This window comes from Haliotis asinina, chromosome 15, assembly GCF_037392515.1.
Source record: "Haliotis asinina isolate JCU_RB_2024 chromosome 15, JCU_Hal_asi_v2, whole genome shotgun sequence".
Lineage (NCBI taxonomy): Eukaryota > Metazoa > Mollusca > Gastropoda > Lepetellida > Haliotidae > Haliotis > Haliotis asinina.
This window is the reverse complement of record NC_090294.1, coordinates 28,157,350-28,178,658: the sequence shown is the minus strand read 5'-3', so window position 1 is coordinate 28,178,658 and position 21,309 is coordinate 28,157,350. Positions and strand designations below refer to the sequence as shown.

Here is a 21,309-nt window from a genome sequence, read left to right as displayed (position 1 = left end):
TATCGATGAATCGATAGTCCGGGTGACCGATCGATAATTTAGTACATGTAATTGACTTCGCTGATAAATGCGCAACTCAAAATACATGATGTATTTGCAGAGTTGCAGCTTCACTGAGTTTATGTTTCAGCCTCTTTACTTGTTTCACATTTCATGTCAGTTATTAAAAGAAACCGAAAGTACTCCAGCTTTTATTATATCTAAACTGTACATTTATTTGGGAAATGACCTCAAAAGAGACAATTCAAGGAGATAAGACTACTGCAATAGTATGTCAATAGTTCGTCGCTATAGACTATCGCCATAGCAGTAGTATGTCGCAATAGACAGTCTCTACTGGAATGGTTGTTTCTCCCCAAGTAGTCAGTCACCCCTACCGATTTCCAGTGGTTAATTCATATAATTCTCTGTTAATTTGCCTTTTTATGCCATATGGCATCTGTCTTCCCTCAATCCCTGAATGGTCCCAATTATGGCGATCTACCTTCGGTTTTTGTTGGGTTTTTTTGGGGTTTTTTCTTCTGGCGATATATAGCCAATATTCATACTGTCTTGTCCGAATTTGAAATACAATTTTCGCGATAGATGCTAGTTTTAATTCTTAATATTGTGATATTCTTTTCGGTTTTATTGTCCTTTGTTGACAGGTTTTCATACTTTTGCAAGTACTTGTGGTGAATTAACAACGTAAGTCATGGTATAGCTGAAACATTGCCGACATAACTGTAATTTTTAACTCGCTCACTCTTAGTATGATAACATATTAGTCAAAAGCTATGATACTCGAGACGTTTCCGGCCTTTGCCCACAGGTTTTTGTTTTCTAAATTTATGCATTATAAATGTAGAAACTGTACCTGCCACTACATGGCTGAACTGTTGCCGACGTTAAATATTTGCTTATTCATTTACTCATATACATATAAGGCCAGACCAATTATATTTCGTGTTTTACGGATTTTTGTCCACTGAAAACCTACAGGCTGGTGGGAAAAAAAATAAACCTTTGAAAATCAAATTAATATTCCTTCTAAATACTCAAAGTATTTTATTTTGGGCGATTTATGAACCGAACATGGGTAAAATAAACAACCTAAAAAGTATTTTTAGCCAATAAAAAGATGATTTTATTTTTCGAGTGGTGAAAATTACTTTTTATTTTTTTTCTTATTCTTGAAAAAGGCGGATCCGTAAAACAAGAAATAAAATTGGTCTGGCCTAAACTAGGGATAAAACATAGCATGGGCATTTGGGGAGTCATGTGACCTGATCACAGTTTCATTGTTGAAATAGGACTGATTGTCCAAATACCACATAATACCACTGGCAATCAGCTGCGGTAAGTAGACAACCAAACATGATGTTTACGGCACACTCAAAATATCTTCATTCTTAATCAATGTATCAATACTGTTGTGGCCACAGGTGTGCGAGTGAGTGAAGGTATGTTTCATGTACATGTAATTTAATAGTACTCATCTTAAAATGTGAGAGGAAGTTGATATTGTCAGTCAACAGTTTGGTAAACGCCACATGCCTCTGTACAGCAGAGAAGCTAAAGAAAACGTTCGTGGTGAGCATTTTCTCTAAAGTGATAGTAATAGGTTCCTAACATGCCAAAGGGGAGAAACTCTTGACAAGTAACTGATGAGTTCTAAAAAGCTGGTATATCCTGTAACTAAAAACAAAACATCATCAAAATGTTTAAGTTTTATTTAATTTTTCTGGCATCACCACAGTTTATTCTACTGGGGCTGCTTGTATGTTGAGAATGTTCCCCAAGCCTGGCTGTTCTTGGAGCACCTGAAAACAGTAAAATGAGTGAGTGAGTATGATTGTATGCTGCTTTTAGCAATATTCCAGAAGCATGAAGCCAGGGGACACCATAAATGGGCTTCACACTTTGTACCCATGTGTGGATTAAAACCCAGGTCTTCAGAAGGAAGACTCAATGCTTTAACACTGGGATAACCATCTCCCTCTGTCAACATAAAGACTTATCATTATCATTTGAATATTATATCTCCTACTCAGCTCAGCACTGATCTTTATTCAGTGACTATGAAAACTGTGTGTATATTCTGTGCCAGTAATATCAATCAGCTGTACACGTTTCCTTATTCTAGTAGATCACTTAAAACATGCCCAGTTTCATTTCATCAAACAGTTTCGATGCATTAAATGAAAGAATGCATCTGATATTATTCTACAAGTATGATATACTCCAACACTGCTCTATGTTTGTAGCAACTTTCACAGAACACATGCCATTCAAATAAAGTAGGGGATTGGCAACATTGACAAAATGCAAATGATGAAGTCAAGGAAGACACAGATGATGAAGGGAAATATACAGGAAAAAGTGACAATTTACTTCATTCATGTGAAAATGCTTCATCCGTATGCATATATATTACTCATACGTATTGGTTTTGGCTAATGGTATGCACAAAATGGAATATCCCCCTACTTTTTTTTAATGGTATAGTTTTCATGTTATCATGCATAACACATTGGTTCAGCAGACAGCTGTGTGTAGATATTTTTCACTGTGGAACTATTTCATTGTACACCATTGGAGAATTTAGACTTCCCTGATTTGTAGAAATCTTCAGCCAGAGAGTAAGTCCAGCCTGCAACCTACCTCCAGTTTCTCTATCTTCTTCTGATATTCATCTCTGTGCTTCCTCTGACTGTCATCCCCAAAGAAATCCTGGAAACTCAGCAGCACCCGTATCCTCTTTATGTGTCGACATGATTCTGTGGATTGAACATGAGCATTGCCAGTAAGACCTAATACAGGTAATGCTACAGATTTATAATAATAAATAATAAGAATATGTGCATCTATATTGAGCTAAACTCCATTCACGAGGTGAATGCACATAGCCCTAACAGTCAAAGTAAGGTATATTATTACCCCGGATAACCCATGCTGCCTGTTAAGCGCTAGAAAGTTATAGTCACATGACTTATCCTACTGGGTACACATTTTCTGCTGCGGGAACATATCAATCTGTGTATAATCTACATAGGTATTAACCATACTTGATAGTTCATTTCTTCTTTTATAAATGCCACACCTTCACCAGAAGACAGCAATGAAGAAGCAGCGGTAAAACAGTATGCCACAGTCTTAGTAAACCCACTGTATTTTGCCTTTGATTCAATAAAAAGTAATACAATCCAAAAGTTTGGTTTTCATACCATCATTTTATATTAACCTTTTCAAAAAGGCCAAGAAATCACATTATTTTGTTGAAATCTATTAGCTTCTTTGCTTGATGTCATTTTTCTGCAGTACGATTATTGTACCAAGGTAAGAGTCTACCATTTCACCCCTATGAGGCAGTGGTATGCACATGGGATACAATGACATAAGTCAACAAAGTCAGCAAGTCTGACCACCCGATCCTGTTAGTCGCTTCTCACAACAAGCATGGGTTACTGAAGATCAGTTCTACCCTGGATCTTCATGAGACAGGACCCGTGAAGGTCCCGGGGCAGACTAGGCCCTCAGCAACCCATACTTGCCATAAAAAGCAACTATGCTTGTCATAAGAGGCGACTAACGGGATCGGGTGGTCAGGCTCGCTGACTTGGTTGACACATGTCATCGGTTCCCAGTTGCGCAGATCGATGCTCGTGTTGTTGATCACTGGATTGTCTGGTCCATACTCGATTATTTACAGACCGCCGTCATATAGCTGGGATATTGCTGAGTGCGGCATAAAACTAAGCTCACTCACTCACTCATGAGAGAGACTTACTGTATATCTGTTTGATAGCTTCTGGGTCAATGGGCGTGGATATCAGCTCCAGGACAGACAGGTTCCGCAGTCCTGCTCGACACAGTCCAGTGACATCATCAGTTGTCAGTTCCATCATGTGATCCAGCTCAAGGTACTGCAAGCGCTGACAACCTTGCACTGACAAATACACATGTGTGTACACTCAACATCAGATGTATTTCATTTCCTGGATTAAAAACTCATGATCAAAACTTCATAAAGGATATATCATCACATTTACTGTCTGGGCTTCATGAAGGATATATCATCACATTTACTGTCTGGGCTTCATAAAGGATATATCATCACATTTACTGTCTGGGCTTCATAAAGGATACATCATCACATTTACTGTCTGGGCTTCATGAAGGATATATCATCACATTTACTGTCTTGGCAGTGTTAAGCTAATCTCAGTGGATTTACAATTAAAAAGCATCCACCATTGCTTTTAGACGAATGCAGCCCATTTTGGTTAAAATGAGAACGATGAATAATTAAATAACGCAAAATTGGGATGGTGCAGAAAACATATATAAGACACATGATCTTGAAACCGCAGTACTCTACATGATCTGAAATCTGATGCTTTATGATCCGTCACAGAAAAAGTTGTAACATTCTTTTATTTTCACTCTTCACACCTGCAGGTGACTAACGGCTGGTGGAACAGCGCCACAACCACTTCAGATGCAACTCAGCAGAGCCCCCTACTAGTCAGGATACGGCCGGCGCTGTTCCACCAGAGTTGTTATACCTGGCTTTGATGAGAGTAATATTCAACTACCACTTTCATCCTGTCGTTTTGTATACAACTCACCAAGAGGAAGCAGACCTGCGATACTGATTTCCTGGCCACCAATTCCAAGCTCCTGAAGATCAGGGTAGAACCTGGCAATGAGCATCAAACACTTGTTGCCGAAAGACTTCGGCTTCAAACTAGAAAATGAAGATAGAGAAACATTGTAAACATTCAAAGACTAATGTATGCATCGTAAAGGAAGAAGACACAGATATTATACTCTTTCACAACATGACAACATGTAGAAAATATACAGTCAGTGTTGACAGTTATCTTAATGATACAATATTCGAACATATTAAGAATGAAAGTGTATGGTTTTATACTGCTTTTAGTAATGCTCCAGCAATATCATCACAAGAAACCAGAAATGGTCTTCACACACTATATACATGTGGTGAACCAAACGCAGGTCTTCGGCAAGACGAGTCAACACTTTAACCAATAGGCCACCTCAAACATTTCAAGAGGCCTTGGACCACACATTCACTCACTAACCTACTCACTCACTCACTCACTCACACTATATAAATGCCTTCACGATAATTCATGTATTTTCTCCTCACACTCTGCCCATCACTCCATCAAGATGCCGACAACTTGGAGGATTGACATTACCATGGAAACAGAGGTGGCACCACCAGAGTCGTGATTCCTGGGCACCCTCCCCCAATGGCCCAGAGCACCTCAGGCGACACAGGATCCGTGCTGCTGACGTAGTGAAGCTTCTCCAGGAGTCGGCCGTAACAGCTGGCCATCCAGAGACACCTGTATCAGCATCAGACAAGTGGACATCTTTATCATCATACTAACATACTTAGCTGTACACAACTTTAAAGAATATCAGACTGTGATTTGTATTTAGGATAAACAAATACATGACAGTGAACTTTAGATGGTCAAGTCTGGACCACACAATCTTCTTACCTCTTACATGTTTGTTGTATAATTCTGCACTCAGCAATATTCCAGCTGTATGGCAATAGTAAATAATCAAGTCTGGACCAGACAATTGTGTCAACCATCATCCCTTAGACACAAATGGGTTGCTGAAGACCAACTCTAACTAATCTTCATGAGTGGCCAGCCCTTTGACAGTTATTGACACCAGAACTGGGATTCACTAAATGCACCCATGAGAAGAACCAAGATCTTCAGCATGAATATGTTAGGACTATCAGGATTCCCCATATCCTCATAGTTAATAAGCATTTTCCATCAGTGATCTCAGATGTTCAACTGTTTTCTCACTACACAACACAAGAACAGCTTACTTGTCAGTGATATGGTTCCCACAGGCTATAATTTTGAGAGAAATGAGACTATCTTGACAACGTTTCAATACTTCTTCTAGGCCAGGTTCAAGGCAAGCCCTGAAAAAGAAACAAGATCCATTTAAAAATACAGCAATCTTTTCAGATGTGAGAAAAGGAACTAATAGGGTTAATAGTCTAACAACTGTTTCTACTTTCAGAAATCTATTTTGGTGTTAAGGCTGCCATAACAGACTTACCATTTTTTGTGAGAATCAAACACATTTTCCACAGGTCATCTCTTTACTTACTTTACTTGTTTTCTCCTTGGTTGACTTGGTTGTCATTAGCTTATTCAGCTCTGGAGAATTTCAGTAATTTCAGTTTTATGAAAAAGTGAACCATTTTTGTGTTACAAACTATACTTGTGTAACTTAAAAACACTTTTTTCTACACTTTCCCGGATAACTGGATGAAGGTTGAGGAGACTCCTGCATTCCACTATAGTCTGTTTGACTCAAAAGCGAACCGATGAATTGCAGTCTAGCTCGAAAACTAATAAACGTAACATACTCAATGAAATGCTGTTTATAATCAGAACATCATACCAACTCTGTGAGGTTTTTACAGAATATTTTTTCTTGAAATAAAAAAGTTGCATAAGAAACTATCATTAAAATACTGACAAAGTTCACTATTTGTTATGAGGGATGAGTGCAGAGAAAGGGACAGGCAGGTGTGCGAGAAAGCATGGAGACAGCACAGGTTAATGAATAAATAACTTTCTCAGCACTTGTTCATATGCTTCTTGAACACCTGGCTGTCCATATCTCTGCACTCCTCCCTCGTAATAAACAGTGAACTGTGTCAGTATTTTAATGAAAGTTTGTTAGACAACTTTTTCATTATTAGTCATTATTAGGATCAAAATTCTGCAGAAACCTCAGAGTTGGTATGATGTTTAGATTATGATCAGCGTTTCATTGAGTATGTTATGTTTATTAGTTTTTGAGATACACTGTCATTCATCGGTCTGCTTTTGAGCCAAACAGACTATACTGTCCCAGAGTACTTATTTATTATGCAGTGACATCTAACTGTGTACCTGGTAGCTCGGTGATATCCTTCTAGGGCTTCGTCATTGTTTCTTTGTCGGCACTGCAATCCTGCAAAGAAAGGAAAGACTTGAAAATAATCATAAATGTGATAAAGGATGAGTGATGTAGTATGTCTTAAATTCGTGACCATAATAGACATTTGGCATAGGACAAAGTCTTACAGAGCAGGAGCATTTACCGGTATCATGCAGTGATCTCTAGAAGCATCCTTCTATAGGTAAACACTCCAATAATCACTTAGAGTCTTACATGCAGGCTACATAACTATGACTGAGCCATTTGTTAATGTTATGACAGAGAAACCTCAACATATTTGATAAACAATAGTGCATCTACAACACAACAAACATTTCAGACTCGTATCATGACCACTGAAGCCATCTTGTTTTGACATTTTTTAGCGATGACATCAGCATATATCCATCTGTATCAAGCTTTTTGTTTCATTTTTTCGTCTTTTTGGATATCCTCTTACAAAAGCATTGGATATAGGGACTAGTTCTGTCCTTAAAGACCCACAGACTAGCAGTGACTTTAATGTACACTATTACAACAAAATGCACACACTACAGTCAGTAGTAAAACTAGTAATAAAGCATTACACACATGAAGCCACACAGTCAAACGTGTTAGATACAAAAGTTAATATATCAAAAAGCATATATGATAGGCAAGTGAGTTTTCACTTACTCTGTACCAAGGAATATCACTTGATAGTGAGCGAGTATGGTTCTATGTCACCCTTAGCAGTATTCCAGCAATGTCACGATGGGGAATACCAGAAATGGGCTTCACCCTTTGTGCGCATGTGGAGGATCAAACCCAGATCTTCAGCATAATCATTTAATAACAGATGCTGGTAATATAAGGTGAGTGAATGAGTGAGGTTTTAACAATATTGAGCAATGATTGATGCCATCATGCATGATGTCACATATCACTATCCATACATTTGATCTTTGAGGGATCTCCATGGGGAGTCAAGCTGTGAGTGAGTTAGGTTTAATATATCTTGAGGCTTTGGTCCAGCTCTATCCCAGCAGCAAACATGCCAGCTTATTGTATGTGGACGGCACAGAGATAATGTCACTTTGGTGGCATCACTGTGCATGCACAGTACAAACACATACAAACATGGTTTGGGTGAACCAAGATTCAAAGTGCAATCATTAGTTTCAATAGTGACCAAGGGATGCAACTCTGTATAACAAACGGCAAGACCATAGTCAACTGGGCCACCAATGATACCAGAATTGTCAGAAACCTCACTCACATCATGAATTCATTAGTACATATATTCACATACAATTATTCTATAGGTTAATATTCAGCAGTGATGAGGCAAAACAATCTTCAGTCCAGGATCATGTCTGGTTGTAACATCCTTCTGTCAAATGGCTGATCCTCATATCTAATACAGTTAATTCTACTATCATCATTACACTGATTCCAATTCAAGTTATTTTTCAAAACCAGCTCACTGGAAATACATTGTATTTGAAAGTACATATTGCATCCCAAATGGTAGTTCTGCTGAACCCTGTCCAACACTGACAGAGGCAACAGCAGCAGAGGTTGTGGGTGTTATTTATGAATGTACTATTCCAGATGTAGTTCTCTCCCTGTTCTAGTGACAATGTACCCAAATAAGGAAATGGTCTGTATCATCCATCATTAAGTGCAAATATTTCTGGTACTGTTAAAGTCGAACATGGACTGAAGATGTCAACAGAAATACAAATCACTTCACACACATCTCACCATGCTGGTCAGCTCCCTACAACAAAACATACTGCAGTCACAGGCAGGTCATGGACAGACACTTACACACTCAACAGGTGTGTACTGACTACTTGATACTCTGTGCATTTAGATGCTCTTTACAAGAATTACATACTCATTAAATTTACATGTGCAAGCTTGTGTATGTGTGTGTGTCTATGTGTGTCTGTCTGTGTGTGTCAGTGTACAGTGTTTGTATTCTCCTTGATGTTTGAATGTTACCTGGGTTTTTCTGTATCAGATCAGTTCAATTAATCATTATGTATCAATACTCTCTTAGGGTAGTAATAACATCGAGACAGTTATCAGTAAGGAAGCATTCACCGCTCCATGTATTCTTCCACAGCAATCCAGTGATCAATATCATGAGCATCGATCTTTGCAACTGGTATCCAATGACATAAATCAACCGAGTCAGTGAGCCTGACCACCTGATTCCAGTAGTCTCCAGTTATGACAAACATGGATTGCAGAAGATCAGTTACAACCCGGATCTTCACTGGTCCTGTATCTAGATGCATACTTCAGCTGTGGTCTTTGTCAAGCCTATCTTAAGTGTCAGTCCATGATGAGTTTTCATTTTCCAAGTTTTATATTTCAGATTCTTGAACCAAGCAACTTGTTTTATTCTCTACTCTATTTACATCATTCAACTATTTCATGCAGTACATCATTTGACAATCCTGAAGTAACAAATCCTACAAAATTATTCATCCCTGCATTCATTAAGAAATATAAAACCTTTTGTAAAAATTAAGAAAACATGTTGTAATCACTTTGGTATTTAACATCCGTCCTTGCTACAGGAAAACACCCCTTGAGTGGTGAGGATGATCCTACTGACCTTCTAAAGTGAGATGCTGGAGCCGAGAACACCACTGGGATATGGTAACCAGGAACTGAAAGTGATGGCAGAAACACACATTCACACATGCAATGGTGACAACATTGTCCATTAGCCATGGTATTAAATCTCCACTAAACTCTCTCATATAAAGTTTGTAAAGTTCATTTCCCAAGAGCAAGTAAGTTTTCACACTGCTATAAGAAATATTCCAGCAACATCACAATGGGAAACATCAGAAATGGACTTCACACATTGTATCCATCTAGACCCCATTTCACAAAGCTCTTGTAAGCCTAAGATCTCATAACTTTCAACTTTTTTGCAGCATTTGTACCTCCTATATTGTAACATTCTTAACTCCAATACTGTAACATACTGTTATGAGATCTTAGGCTTACGAGAACATTGTGAAAAGGGCATGGGGAACTCTTTTACCTCTTGGGTACCCCACTACTTCTTTCTCATGCATACCCCCTTCTCCATCATCAAAATGTTATTACAAAAATCATGGACCAGTTTGCTCCTTTTCAGACAGAATGATACTTTTACATTCTTGAACAGATGTTTTTTGAAGTTAGAGGTATCATTCCCCAAAAACATTTGAAGAGATCCAGGGTATCCATAAAGAAATGGAGATTTATACTTTGACTAATCAAGAATGTGTTGTGATGAACATAGGAATGGTTTTCTCTACACCTGCACACTGAAAAGACTATTAACTAAATATGTGAATTTGTGAATTGTAATTGATTTCCTAAATGCACAAATCCAAACGCAAAGACACATGAGTTGGTGGTCAGTGGCATCACTATCTTCAAACCTTCTGGTGATAAATCAGAAAACGAATAGCAAAATACTGAAAAATAAACATGCACATCATGCACTCGATGACTCAATGACACAGTCTGAAGTCGAGCCATATTGGGGACACACCAAATGACCTTCACACAAAGTGTTCATACAATGCAACAGAGAGTGCTTTAACCCACATATGCATGCACTCAGAGAATGCTGATCATGTCAGTGTGATCGATGAAAATTGAACACTAAATTCTGAAATGAGACTTCTGTGAATGTGAAACAAATGGTGCATCCTTCATGCAAACAGCAAACAGTCTCAATGCGTACCAAACTCATCCAGTTGTTTACTGAGTAAGACATAACATACCGAGGATGAGATTCTCTCATTCTTCAAAGTCACATGCTTCCAAAGATCGGGATGTCGACAAACATGTTTCCATTCCCGACACACCAGCGCCATCTGGCTGAGTGTCTTTGTATCCAGGTACCGAAACACACAGTAAAGGGCTACACGGCGCCGTTTGGCAGCCTCATGCCGATGCCCTCCCACTCGGCTGGTATCTGAAGCTGCTTCACTGCTATCTGTTTGGACAAATGGTGGTAAAAATCTGTTGTTTTTTTATGAGCATGGTTCTTTCTGGGCATCTAATCTAATCAAGAATTTCCAGAGCCATGAAAACAAATAATCATAACAATAAGCAAAGAAAGAACTAATCAAAAGAGGTGATACACTGAAACTTGATATTTGCTTTGACGCTGAAAAGAAATCACTATACATATCATCTAAGCACATGAATATAAACATGGATTTGAACCTGAATTGAATGTGAGACAAAGCACTGGATGATCAACAATTCATGCTTTCAGTGCAAGATCACACATAATCAGCCAGCTCAACTACAGTGACCTCTCAATCCTAATTAATTATCTTTTATCACAAGCCACAAGAACTTTTAAAGACTCTGAAACCCATCAATGTCATGACCTAATTAGGAAAAGAAGTGAAAAAGACATTTGTGCGGTTAATACATGTCTCACCATCTCCATGAACTTTCGTGGCACTTTTCCGAACAGCACTTCCACCCCTTGGCTGTGCCTTCTTGTGGGTGAGGACCTTGTTCTTCTTGGAGAACTTATGGCCCTTGGTTGGCTTAAATGGTGTACTGAATCTCTCCAGATCTGACTCAAAATCAAAGTCTGTGCTCTCCTCTCTGTATGGAGCTGCTGAATCTCCAAGCTTGTCCCGAACATCATCCCTTGAACACTCCTCATCAGTTGTGGCATCATCAGCAAAGGTGGCTCGAAGAGGCTGAGCCTGTTTCCGAGGAATATTGTCATACTTTGCCAGATCATCCATAGAGCCAAAACTATGTGAGGGAGTCAAGTTGTCTGCAGCTTTATCAACATTGATGGCATTAGGACTGTCCATACGATCTGACTGGGGGAGAATTTGCACTTCATGATGCTTGATAACATCAGGTGCATCTTTTACACCCGACTCCAATTCATAATGATTGATTCCATCATTGCTGTGTATGCCATCTGACTGCGCTCCTTCATGCCTATTGGCATCAGGGATGTCTGTAGCATTTGACAGTAATTCAGCATGCTCAACGGCATCAGGCATGGCTATGCCATCTGACTGTGGAGGAACTTGACCATCATCCCATAAATCACAAGGTTTGGTGTCTGGACTGACTCCTGAATCAGACAAAGATGACAAATCATGGCCCTCTGCTTTCCCATCTTTATGATGTTCCTCTTCTGGGAACTGTTCTCTACCAGGTTGTTGACAATTCAGCTCATCTTGCTGAAGTGGAGCAACCTGCTTGTCCTGATTGGTTGTTTCTTTTGTCCCTCGCTTCTTGACACATGGCTTCCTCCTTGGAGAAAGACTCAGGGACTCAGATGATGAACTCAGAAAATCTAGTTTCCTTGACATTCCATCTAGTGACATTTTGGGACGTGATCTAGACTTAGGAATTATCTTCTCTTCAACTACCTCATTTTCATCTCTGACACTGGCTCTGTGTTTTGGAACATTTCTTGATGTAGCAGTATAAGAATGTTGTTTTGTTAGTTCCTGATCCATGTGAACTACAGCATCGTCAGTATCAATGGAATCTGCCCTCTGTAACTTTGATGGAGAATGTTTTACTGGTGACCAGCTACTGGAGGACAGATCATCAGAGGAGTCCAAAGCATACATGGACTTGATGTTTTCTCCAGACTTCAGTTCATTGTGAATTATATCTCCATTCTGTGCTACTCTGTCCTTCTTGTATACAGGCAAAGATGTTTTTCCCTGACTATTGTTCAATTCAATAGTTCTATTTGAAGTTTTTGCATCAAGCTGTTTTTCATGAATTCTGCTTGCAGCACTAGCTGGAGATTTCTGTTTTGTTCCCTCATCTTCTTCTAAGTATTTCATCATTTTGTCTCTCACTGACATGATATCACTAACCATTCCTCCCTCATCTCTCCTCAGCTCTGAATTAGTTTTTCCTCTACCTATGCCACGACCTTCTCTGCTTCTAACACCACTTGGACCTTTAGATGCAGGTGCTGGTAAACCCTGATACGATGAGTCCTCATCTGTCTCTGCAATCTCCTCCAGAATCTGCTTATGACCTTCTCCTCCCTTCATGAGAGCAGGCTGGGAGCCTGAGCCAGACAGAATCAAGGAGGAGTCCACATCACCTGCTGTCTCACTGCCAGACGGACTCAGACGGAAAGAGTCCAGGTCTTCTGAGGCATATGTGGTGTCTGCTTGATCTTCATCCCACATGATTCCATTTTCATCAATGGAGAGCTCCAGACCAGCTGACAACTCACTATCGACTGATGTATTTCTGGAACTTTCAGCAAATGCTGCAACCTTCTTTGATACTTCTGAAGAGAAGAAGAGAAATATGAAACTGTACTGCAAAAAACAGAGGTGACAAACCAATTAATTGTAACTTCATCTTTTAGTATATCTTATGGAGGTGGCAACATGAAAATTGTCATCACCTTTATTATTCCTTGTCGGCTGAAAGATGCCCTTCATTGAAGTTTCTCGACCATGTGGCTGCATCTGTAAACAGAATACACTAAATAACAAAAAAATGAATCAGAAGGTACTTTTAGATCCTGTATGGCCGGTGCTGAGGTGACTTTATTTTACAGATCAAACTCTAACTCAACATTCAAACTGAGACAATGTTAACTCTTGATCAAGGAAATAAAACCAAAATATCAGAGAACTATTCTGACAGAGTTGATACATGCATTTAAACCTCTTTATTTATTCCCACATCAAGTTCTGGTGCAGGTGAAATTAGAGGTATCATGCCTTCCTTAAGGATACTATATATACTTGATGACAAGACATGCTAAACATTACACATGCCATCATAACCCACTTCATCACTGTATTGCCTGATCCAGACTCAATTATGACAACCACTATATAGCTGGGATATTGCTGAGTGTGGTGTTAAACAACAGCCTAACCCAAATGAAAGGGATTCCCAGATCTTATATTATGAAATGTATTGGCCACTGTACCTGTCTGTGCAGCATGTGTGTGTGAGGCACCCCATCTCCTGTCACATGTCCATACGGGTTGTGTTGGTACGGGGCATCAGCTTGAAAAAGCCTGTCTGGTTGATTGTAATACTGTGAAGTAGGATCTGAATACCCATACCCATACACCCCAGTATACTGACTGTATGGCATACGAGGAAAGTGTTCATAACTCTGTCTATTCCTTAACATTGGTGACCACAAAGTCACACGAGGAGACACTATTTCTCCATCTCTTCTAGGATCCGTGTTATGCTGGAGATTTGTCCTGGAATACACATGAGGCCTATGGAGGCCTGCCAGAGGGTTTGAAGAAAACTTGTACGATGGTGATACAGACGTTGGATAAGAATCAAACTTTGATGCTGATCCTGACACTGGACGAGATCCAAAGTTTGAAGGGTCAGTCTGATTCTGGTCATAGAACTTGTTCCTGATGACCATCCCAGGTTCCGATGATCTGTTTGTTGACTCGGACTTGGACACATGTTCCCTCAATGGTGATGTAGAGTCTTTACTTGCAGGAAGACCAACATAACTGTCTGGAGACTGTGGGTACAGGTATGAGGAACTGTCAACCTGTGTAGAATCTTTCTGTTCAACAGCTCCTGATCTTGGGACCTTCTTGTCACTAGGTTTGTCAAGCTTCAATCTTGGTTTGATAGAATCTCGCAGTCTCTGTATATTTTCTCTTGAGGAACTTTTATCAAGATCAGATGTCACTTCAAGTAGCACTTTCTCAAGCTTCTCGTTAGATTTTGACCTAGCCTCTGTTATCATGTCTTCCAATCTATCAATTCTGTCTGACAGAATCTTGTCCTGAGAACTATCACGGGTTTCCTTTCTAACCTGGAAAATAGATTCACCTTGACTATCATTCTTTCCCCTGTTTTCGAGTGATCGCCTAGAGACAGAAAGGTCTGCCTTATGTGTTGTTGGCTTTCTTTCTGACACAGCACCTGTTCTCAACCTTTCAATACGACTGTCATTCATTCTTTGTGAGGACCTTGTTTCCCTTCTAACAGACGGAGAATGGGGAATGTGATCTACAGCACTAAGATTTGATCTTGGATTACGAATACGATCAAAACCAAATGCTTTGGGACGCCAAGTAACACTGTCCCTTTGCCTGTTACCCATCACATCCTGTCTCGAAGTAGAAAAGGTATTCCTCTGTCTGGCATTTGATTCTAACCCTTGCCATAGTTTCTCCTCTCTTTGTCCTTGACCTGACATTATTCTTGCCAGGATTGCAGCTCGAGCTGAATGAAGATTACTACTGGAATGTCTTTGTCCTGGTTCTATGTCCGAGTCCCCAGAATCTGTGTCAGTGCTGGATGTCAGATGAAGACAGTGTCTACATACAGACCTAGGCTTCTTCATTCTTGGTGGCTTCTTTGGGGTGCTGGAATGCATAGGAACTGGACTCCCTTGATGTGGAGGAACCCTTTCAGGTTCAGATACACTAGATACTTTGGAACAATCAGAACACTTAACACATTTTACTGCTCCATCTGCATTTGCTGCAATAGCTGCTTTTCTTTGAATGCTTAGTTCCTTCTCTTCATCTAATTGCAAGACTAAATGATTATTTTCATTCACAGATATCTTGCATCCATGACGTAATTTCTCATCTAAACCTTTCAGCTGTTTGTTCAAACAATTACCTACAATTTCTTCAGGTGTTTGTTTTGCACCTTTCTCTGGACTTGTCTCCTTACTTGTGTCCGGGTCACCTGCAAACTTATCTGTCTGAGTAGCCATTTCAGACACAGTTTGGACACCTATCTCTGACACAGCATGTCTTTCTAGAGCAACTTCGGAGCCATCATTAAGTACGGAGCCTGGTCTAATGACTGTTGTTTGACCACCCGGTGGACTTTTGTCCAGTGATTGCTTCTGGAGCTGCTGCACCCCATCCTGAGCATTTAACACTGGAAGCCTCCTAGACCTCTCGTCAGAAGGATTACTACCTCTGTGAGATGATCCTTGAGCTGTTCTGATGTCTTCAGTTGGTCCTGATTGACCTGCTTGCTTGTCCACAGGATGTTGTGTCCTAGAGTTGGGCTTGTTTCTGGGTGCTGCTTTTGGAGGCCCTGTGCCTTTCCTTGAGGTGCTGATAAAAAATCAATATCATTAAGATCACACTTCAAATATATATTTTTCCTACAAGTGTTAAAAATTCAAACAACTGACAAACACTTTCACAAAAGTAGATATAAATACTCTGTAAAATAAAATTAAGGAGTGCATTCACTACTTCATTTTCTAGAGTTTCATTCAATTTAACACTCATAATGTAAGAAAGTTATTCAAACTTATATAGCTGATATTTCTCAAATTATATGCAACATAATTTCTTGATCAGTCAGTGAAAGCAGATTGATGATTAAATTTTAACTCTCAACAGCTTCATGTGTTTTCCTGTGAAATGGAACCTCAAACAATGATTATGACAATGCCAAGTCAAACTGGCCACAAAATTAGTTCACTTTAGCCAGTTAAGTTATAATGCAGATACAATACACTAATTTTATCATCACAGTTAGATAAGCTCACCTCTGAGGATTATCCTTGTAGAGGACTGGCTCTGTGAGGGTGTTGTGTAATGCCACAGGTATATGTGTCGATCCAATGCTCTGCAACAAAACCTTTCAGTCAGCCAGGGTGTGTGAGTGAGTCAGTATTATGCCACTTTTAGCTATATTCCAGCAATATATTTGCAGGGGATGCCAGAAATGGATTTTATGCATTGTACCCATTTCAGAATCAAACCCCGGTCTTCAGTGTGATGAACACACTACAGTACCCCTCATTCTCTTCCTTTCAAAGCAAATATCTCTATCTTGAGGTGTTGACCCACAATATATTCTGTCATTAACTATCTCAAACCCTCAAAAATAATAAATGGACAATCTCATTGCACTACTTCCAAGGGACAAATCTATGGCTACTATTTATTCAGAATTATAGGGATTAGATCTTTTCCCCATGGCATATGATCAAACAAAACAAGTTCATGCTAACAATATTTACTTATCATTCTCAAGACATTTTCATATTAAGATCTGACTGTATAATACTACTTCTTCATGAACTGAAAAAATGAGTGAGTTTTGTTGACCATCACTGTAAACAATTTTCTATCATGACACATTTTGTGTCTCTTTGATGTGATGCTCAGTTGGTCGTGCAGTTGGTGAATATTTACGAATTTCATGAAATCCCCAAGCATGGGCATAATGCTGACAAACCTAGGAACCTAACCAGGGTTCATCTTGGATTTGAACCAATGATCAGTTCATCACAAGTCTAAGGGACAAAACTCTGTTCTAACAAGGCGAGTGAGTGAGTGAGTGAGTGAGTGAGTGAGTGAGTGAGTGAGTGAGTGAGTGAGTGAGTGAGTGAGTGAGTGAGTGAGTGAGTGAGTGAGTGAGTGAGTGAGTGAGTGAGTGAGTGAGTGAGTGAGTGAGTGAGTTAGTTTACTTTTGTGCTGCTTTAAGCAATTTTCTAGCAATACACCGACAAGGAACACCAGAAATGGACTCCACATTCTGTACTCATGTGGTGAATCAAACCCGGTCTTTGGCATGATGAGCAAATGCTTAACTACTTGGTTACCCTATAAACCTGGGACACCAATGACTCCTATTTAAAACAAGGGGTAGTAGGGTAGAAAAGTTTGTTAAACTCTTTGGCTGTTTTCAGTAGGGTAAAATGCCACCATTTATGTCATCTCAACTATGACATCACACAGGCATTGATACCAGCAAATACTCAAAATTAAATGAAGACTTTTTGCATCCAGTTTTAGTTACATATGAGGAATAACAATTCTTCTAGCATATTTCAGCATATTTCAAATTTCAGCTCAAATAATATGATCAAAAGAATACCCACATGTTAATAAACACTGACTGAAACAAACCTGAAGCCATATGTCTAAGTCACGCATAGGGTGCCCTAACACATCTGTCTTGTAACATGAGCTCAAAAAAATACATGCAAAATGACATCATCTCATTTTGATCAATGTAAGGTAACTCGATACTGGGATAAACAGGCTGAAATTCCAGGTGAATGTCACATGCTACAGCCAGACAGCTGTTGTCAACAGACCACTCCCAGTCACCAAGTGTGCAATCTGATACATATATACATAGTGTGTATGACACATCTGCATGGGCGATACAGGTGCCATGGACAGGATATACTCTACATCAAGAGGAGTGTAAATGTTTGATAATGAATGCTAGAGGAAATTACAAAAAATATCAGTCATAATATCCAACTTGCTGTGACATAAGAAATCTGTAATTTGTTTTCTTGTAATCATCCGTCAATCAGTCCCTTGACATCAGTTGCCTAAAAGTTGTGAATGATCCAAATTTACAGAACATATTTTATTCAAACCTTAAAAATCTAGTTTTAGTTTCAACGATGTATTATTTCTTCTGGTCATACAATGTGAAGTGTTTAGAAAATATTCTGTAAATAACCACCAAACTAGGGCTTCATAAACTGATTGCATTTTTGTAATGAGTCTACTGTGATTAAGTTCAGAAAATCTATTCTCTCTCATGTTTTCTATTAATCATCTTTGGGACTTCATAAGGATGGAAAAGCTGCAGTAACCTGGCGCGCCTAGTGGCTGCAAGAGCTGTATACTCCCCAATTGAGATGAATAACACAATGACCACGGGAAAGAAATACCAGCACCATCAGCGTGTACTAATTGTGTGGATACATAAATATCCTATTATCATAATAATAATTATAATTCCTTCATCAGTCACCCACGTGTTGTCGGACCTTGGTGAAAATTATGTGTATAACTGTTACAGCTGATATTGAAATTCACAGCATGGGAAACAGGTTGCAAACAATAGGAATGTTTTAGCAATTGATCTCTTGTCTCAATCGATACAAACACGTCAAAACATTTCATAGACAATTGTTATTTCAAACTTTCCAGTCCAACAGCTGTTGATTCAAAACATCATGCTCACCTTGCACACATCTGATACTAAATGACTGATGGCCGATGTTGAATTATTTCAGCAATAAACATTCTCAATGCAGAGGTTGCTCTGTACAGCCAGGTCCATGGGTTTAAGAGATTTTGTTTGTTACTGGTTAGAAACATTATCATAGTGTGGCTTCTTCTTGTACACACAGAATCTTAAGAAATTTAGGTGGCACTTGGTGGGCTAAGCCACATGACTCTTAACTTTCTGCTGCCTCAGTGAACACTTGGTTATCTGGGGTAATAATGTGTTAGGCTAACTAAAAAGGTTAAATGTTTCTCGGGCATTCGCATGTCACTTTTATTTGTACACATAACAATTGTTTATGGCCATTTTAAAATAAAAATTTCACTTTGCCACGTCCCAATCATCCATTTGTCCACTATAAGAATGAGTGTCTATAAGAACGAGTGTGACAGATGTGCCCAAGAAACATTTAATTTTTTCCATTTGCAGCCTTAGCACTTTTAGCATGCAGAAGTGCGTGGAAACAAGCCCTTTAAAAATAGCCATTATTGCTATTTCACTATTTGAAGATGATATGTAGATATGATAACAACAAGCCCATAATAAGATTAAGATCCCATGGGATCCAACTGTGCAGGGCAAATTATAGAGCTTTGGAGTACTAGGCATCCAGAGCCAATGTACCAAAGTTTTCTTAAACTAGTTACCATTTTGTAGTGTTAAAAGTCATGACATAAATGGGGCCTAAAATAAGTCCTTTTCAAAATTACCATTACAAGCATCATAATGACTCTCCTGTTACCATCAGCATCCCTGTTACCATCAGCATCCCTGTTACCATCAGCATCCCTGTTACAATATGTCATCTACTGGCATGTCCATCTTTCCCAAAATTCTGCAGATTGCAAGGATTTAATCATAGGGAGTAGTTTTGATTGACAATACTTGTTTATTCTTTCATATATGGATGTTTGTTATACCATCTAGCATTGTACAATGGAAAACATGTTGTAGGTCAACAGATCATTGCTTCCTTGAACACTAATCCACTCAATCAAGATACAATTTCCCACAATATCACCTGTCACAGAATCTAGTTTTCACTAAAGCTGGTCTTTGATATACACAAGACAACTGTCAGGGTAACGTGTCAGCAGGCTAGAAGGGGGGTCAGTATGCCCTAGAAGCTCATGCCATCAACTATCAGTCTTACAGACCCAGGGTCCTGACCCCCAAAGTGTTTGTACCTTTACAACAGGTCATAAGTGTACAGTATGTCCGATACAAATGTTGTACAACAAAAAATGTTTTGAGGATCAGAACCCATTTCACAATGTGTAGCATTAACGTATTTGTTACTTTCATAATGTAACACAGTCATACAACTATGATTGCTTTGTGAAGTGGACCCCTGGTTATTTAAAGGACACCACTGTTACTACAACATGAAAGTCCTACTTTCACAGACACATTCAATACCTGGGACTCTTCACTTGCTGCCCGTACTTTTCGCTTCAGGACCCGTAACTCTTTCTCTGCTTTTTCAGCTCTCTCAATCAGCTCCATGATGAATTTTTCCAGTTCCTGACGTGCAACTGATTCTTTGGCTGCCGTCGTCTGCAGGAATGTCTGGAGTGTTTGTAGATCACTGAAATGAAATGGATAATGAGACCCTTGTAACTTAACACACGATCCATTTTATGGTTCAAAGGCCATTAACTTCAGTAGAACACTTTTTCTGACTCTGGCTGAGGCTGGAAAATTCACTAAACAATAAAAACATGAAAATGACAGGATATTCAGATTTCCATAACAAAATACTTTGAACCAGCAATGATTCGATTCCATTTGATAAGTTAAATATGGAATATGACACCTTAATTTCGATTTTCGATATCCATTTCAAATGTCACTATTTCCATTCGATATTTGAATACTGATTCAAATTATTCCCAAGGCTCATTTTAAGAGATGTCAACCTACTTGCACCAGGTGCATCATAAGATAAAAATCATGACTGCACCAGCCTAATTCCATTTACACTGCTGTTATCATGTTTATTGCAATGTGTAAAGAAAGAAATATGCTACTGAACTATTTAGACGTTTTATTCAGAAGTTTACCCAATCAAACATTTACTTGCACCAGGTGCAAGTTAGACTAATAACTAGGTTGCACTTTGTAATATTGGGTTGCACCAGGGCAAGTTACAGAGGACTAAATCAAGCCCTGTTTCCACACAGCCAGAATGTAATTTTGACTCTGACGCAAGTAGTTTTGTGTGGAAAAAAAAATGTGATTGGTGTAGACCAGGCTATTTATTCAGTGAGAATTGATGTTAGTAGTCATCACCAT

At 39.1% G+C, this 21,309-nt stretch overlaps 1 protein-coding gene across 2 annotated transcripts in view; it reads right to left on the bottom strand.

Annotated features, from left to right (window-relative positions):
• Window positions 1–1,696: 1,696 nt before the first annotated feature.
• The window catches only part of LOC137265935 (uncharacterized), a 43,129-nt gene continuing 23,516 nt past the window's right edge, over window positions 1,697–21,309 (bottom strand). For both annotated transcript variants that reach the window (XM_067801413.1, XM_067801412.1), the window contains exons 3-16: window positions 20,434–20,602; window positions 16,520–16,599; window positions 13,943–16,076; window positions 13,406–13,469; window positions 11,432–13,285; window positions 10,761–10,975; window positions 9,590–9,644; window positions 6,951–7,011; window positions 5,867–5,965; window positions 5,211–5,360; window positions 4,611–4,729; window positions 3,770–3,928; window positions 2,644–2,759; window positions 1,697–1,802 (exon numbers count right to left, since the gene is read on the bottom strand). In XM_067801413.1, the coding sequence (XP_067657514.1) occupies window positions 1,740–1,802; window positions 2,644–2,759; window positions 3,770–3,928; window positions 4,611–4,729; window positions 5,211–5,360; window positions 5,867–5,965; window positions 6,951–7,011; window positions 9,590–9,644; window positions 10,761–10,975; window positions 11,432–13,285; window positions 13,406–13,469; window positions 13,943–16,076; window positions 16,520–16,599; window positions 20,434–20,602 (5,338 nt within the window). In that variant the 3' untranslated portion in view covers window positions 1,697–1,739. The remainder of the gene's footprint in view (window positions 1,803–2,643; window positions 2,760–3,769; window positions 3,929–4,610; window positions 4,730–5,210; window positions 5,361–5,866; window positions 5,966–6,950; window positions 7,012–9,589; window positions 9,645–10,760; window positions 10,976–11,431; window positions 13,286–13,405; window positions 13,470–13,942; window positions 16,077–16,519; window positions 16,600–20,433; window positions 20,603–21,309) is intronic.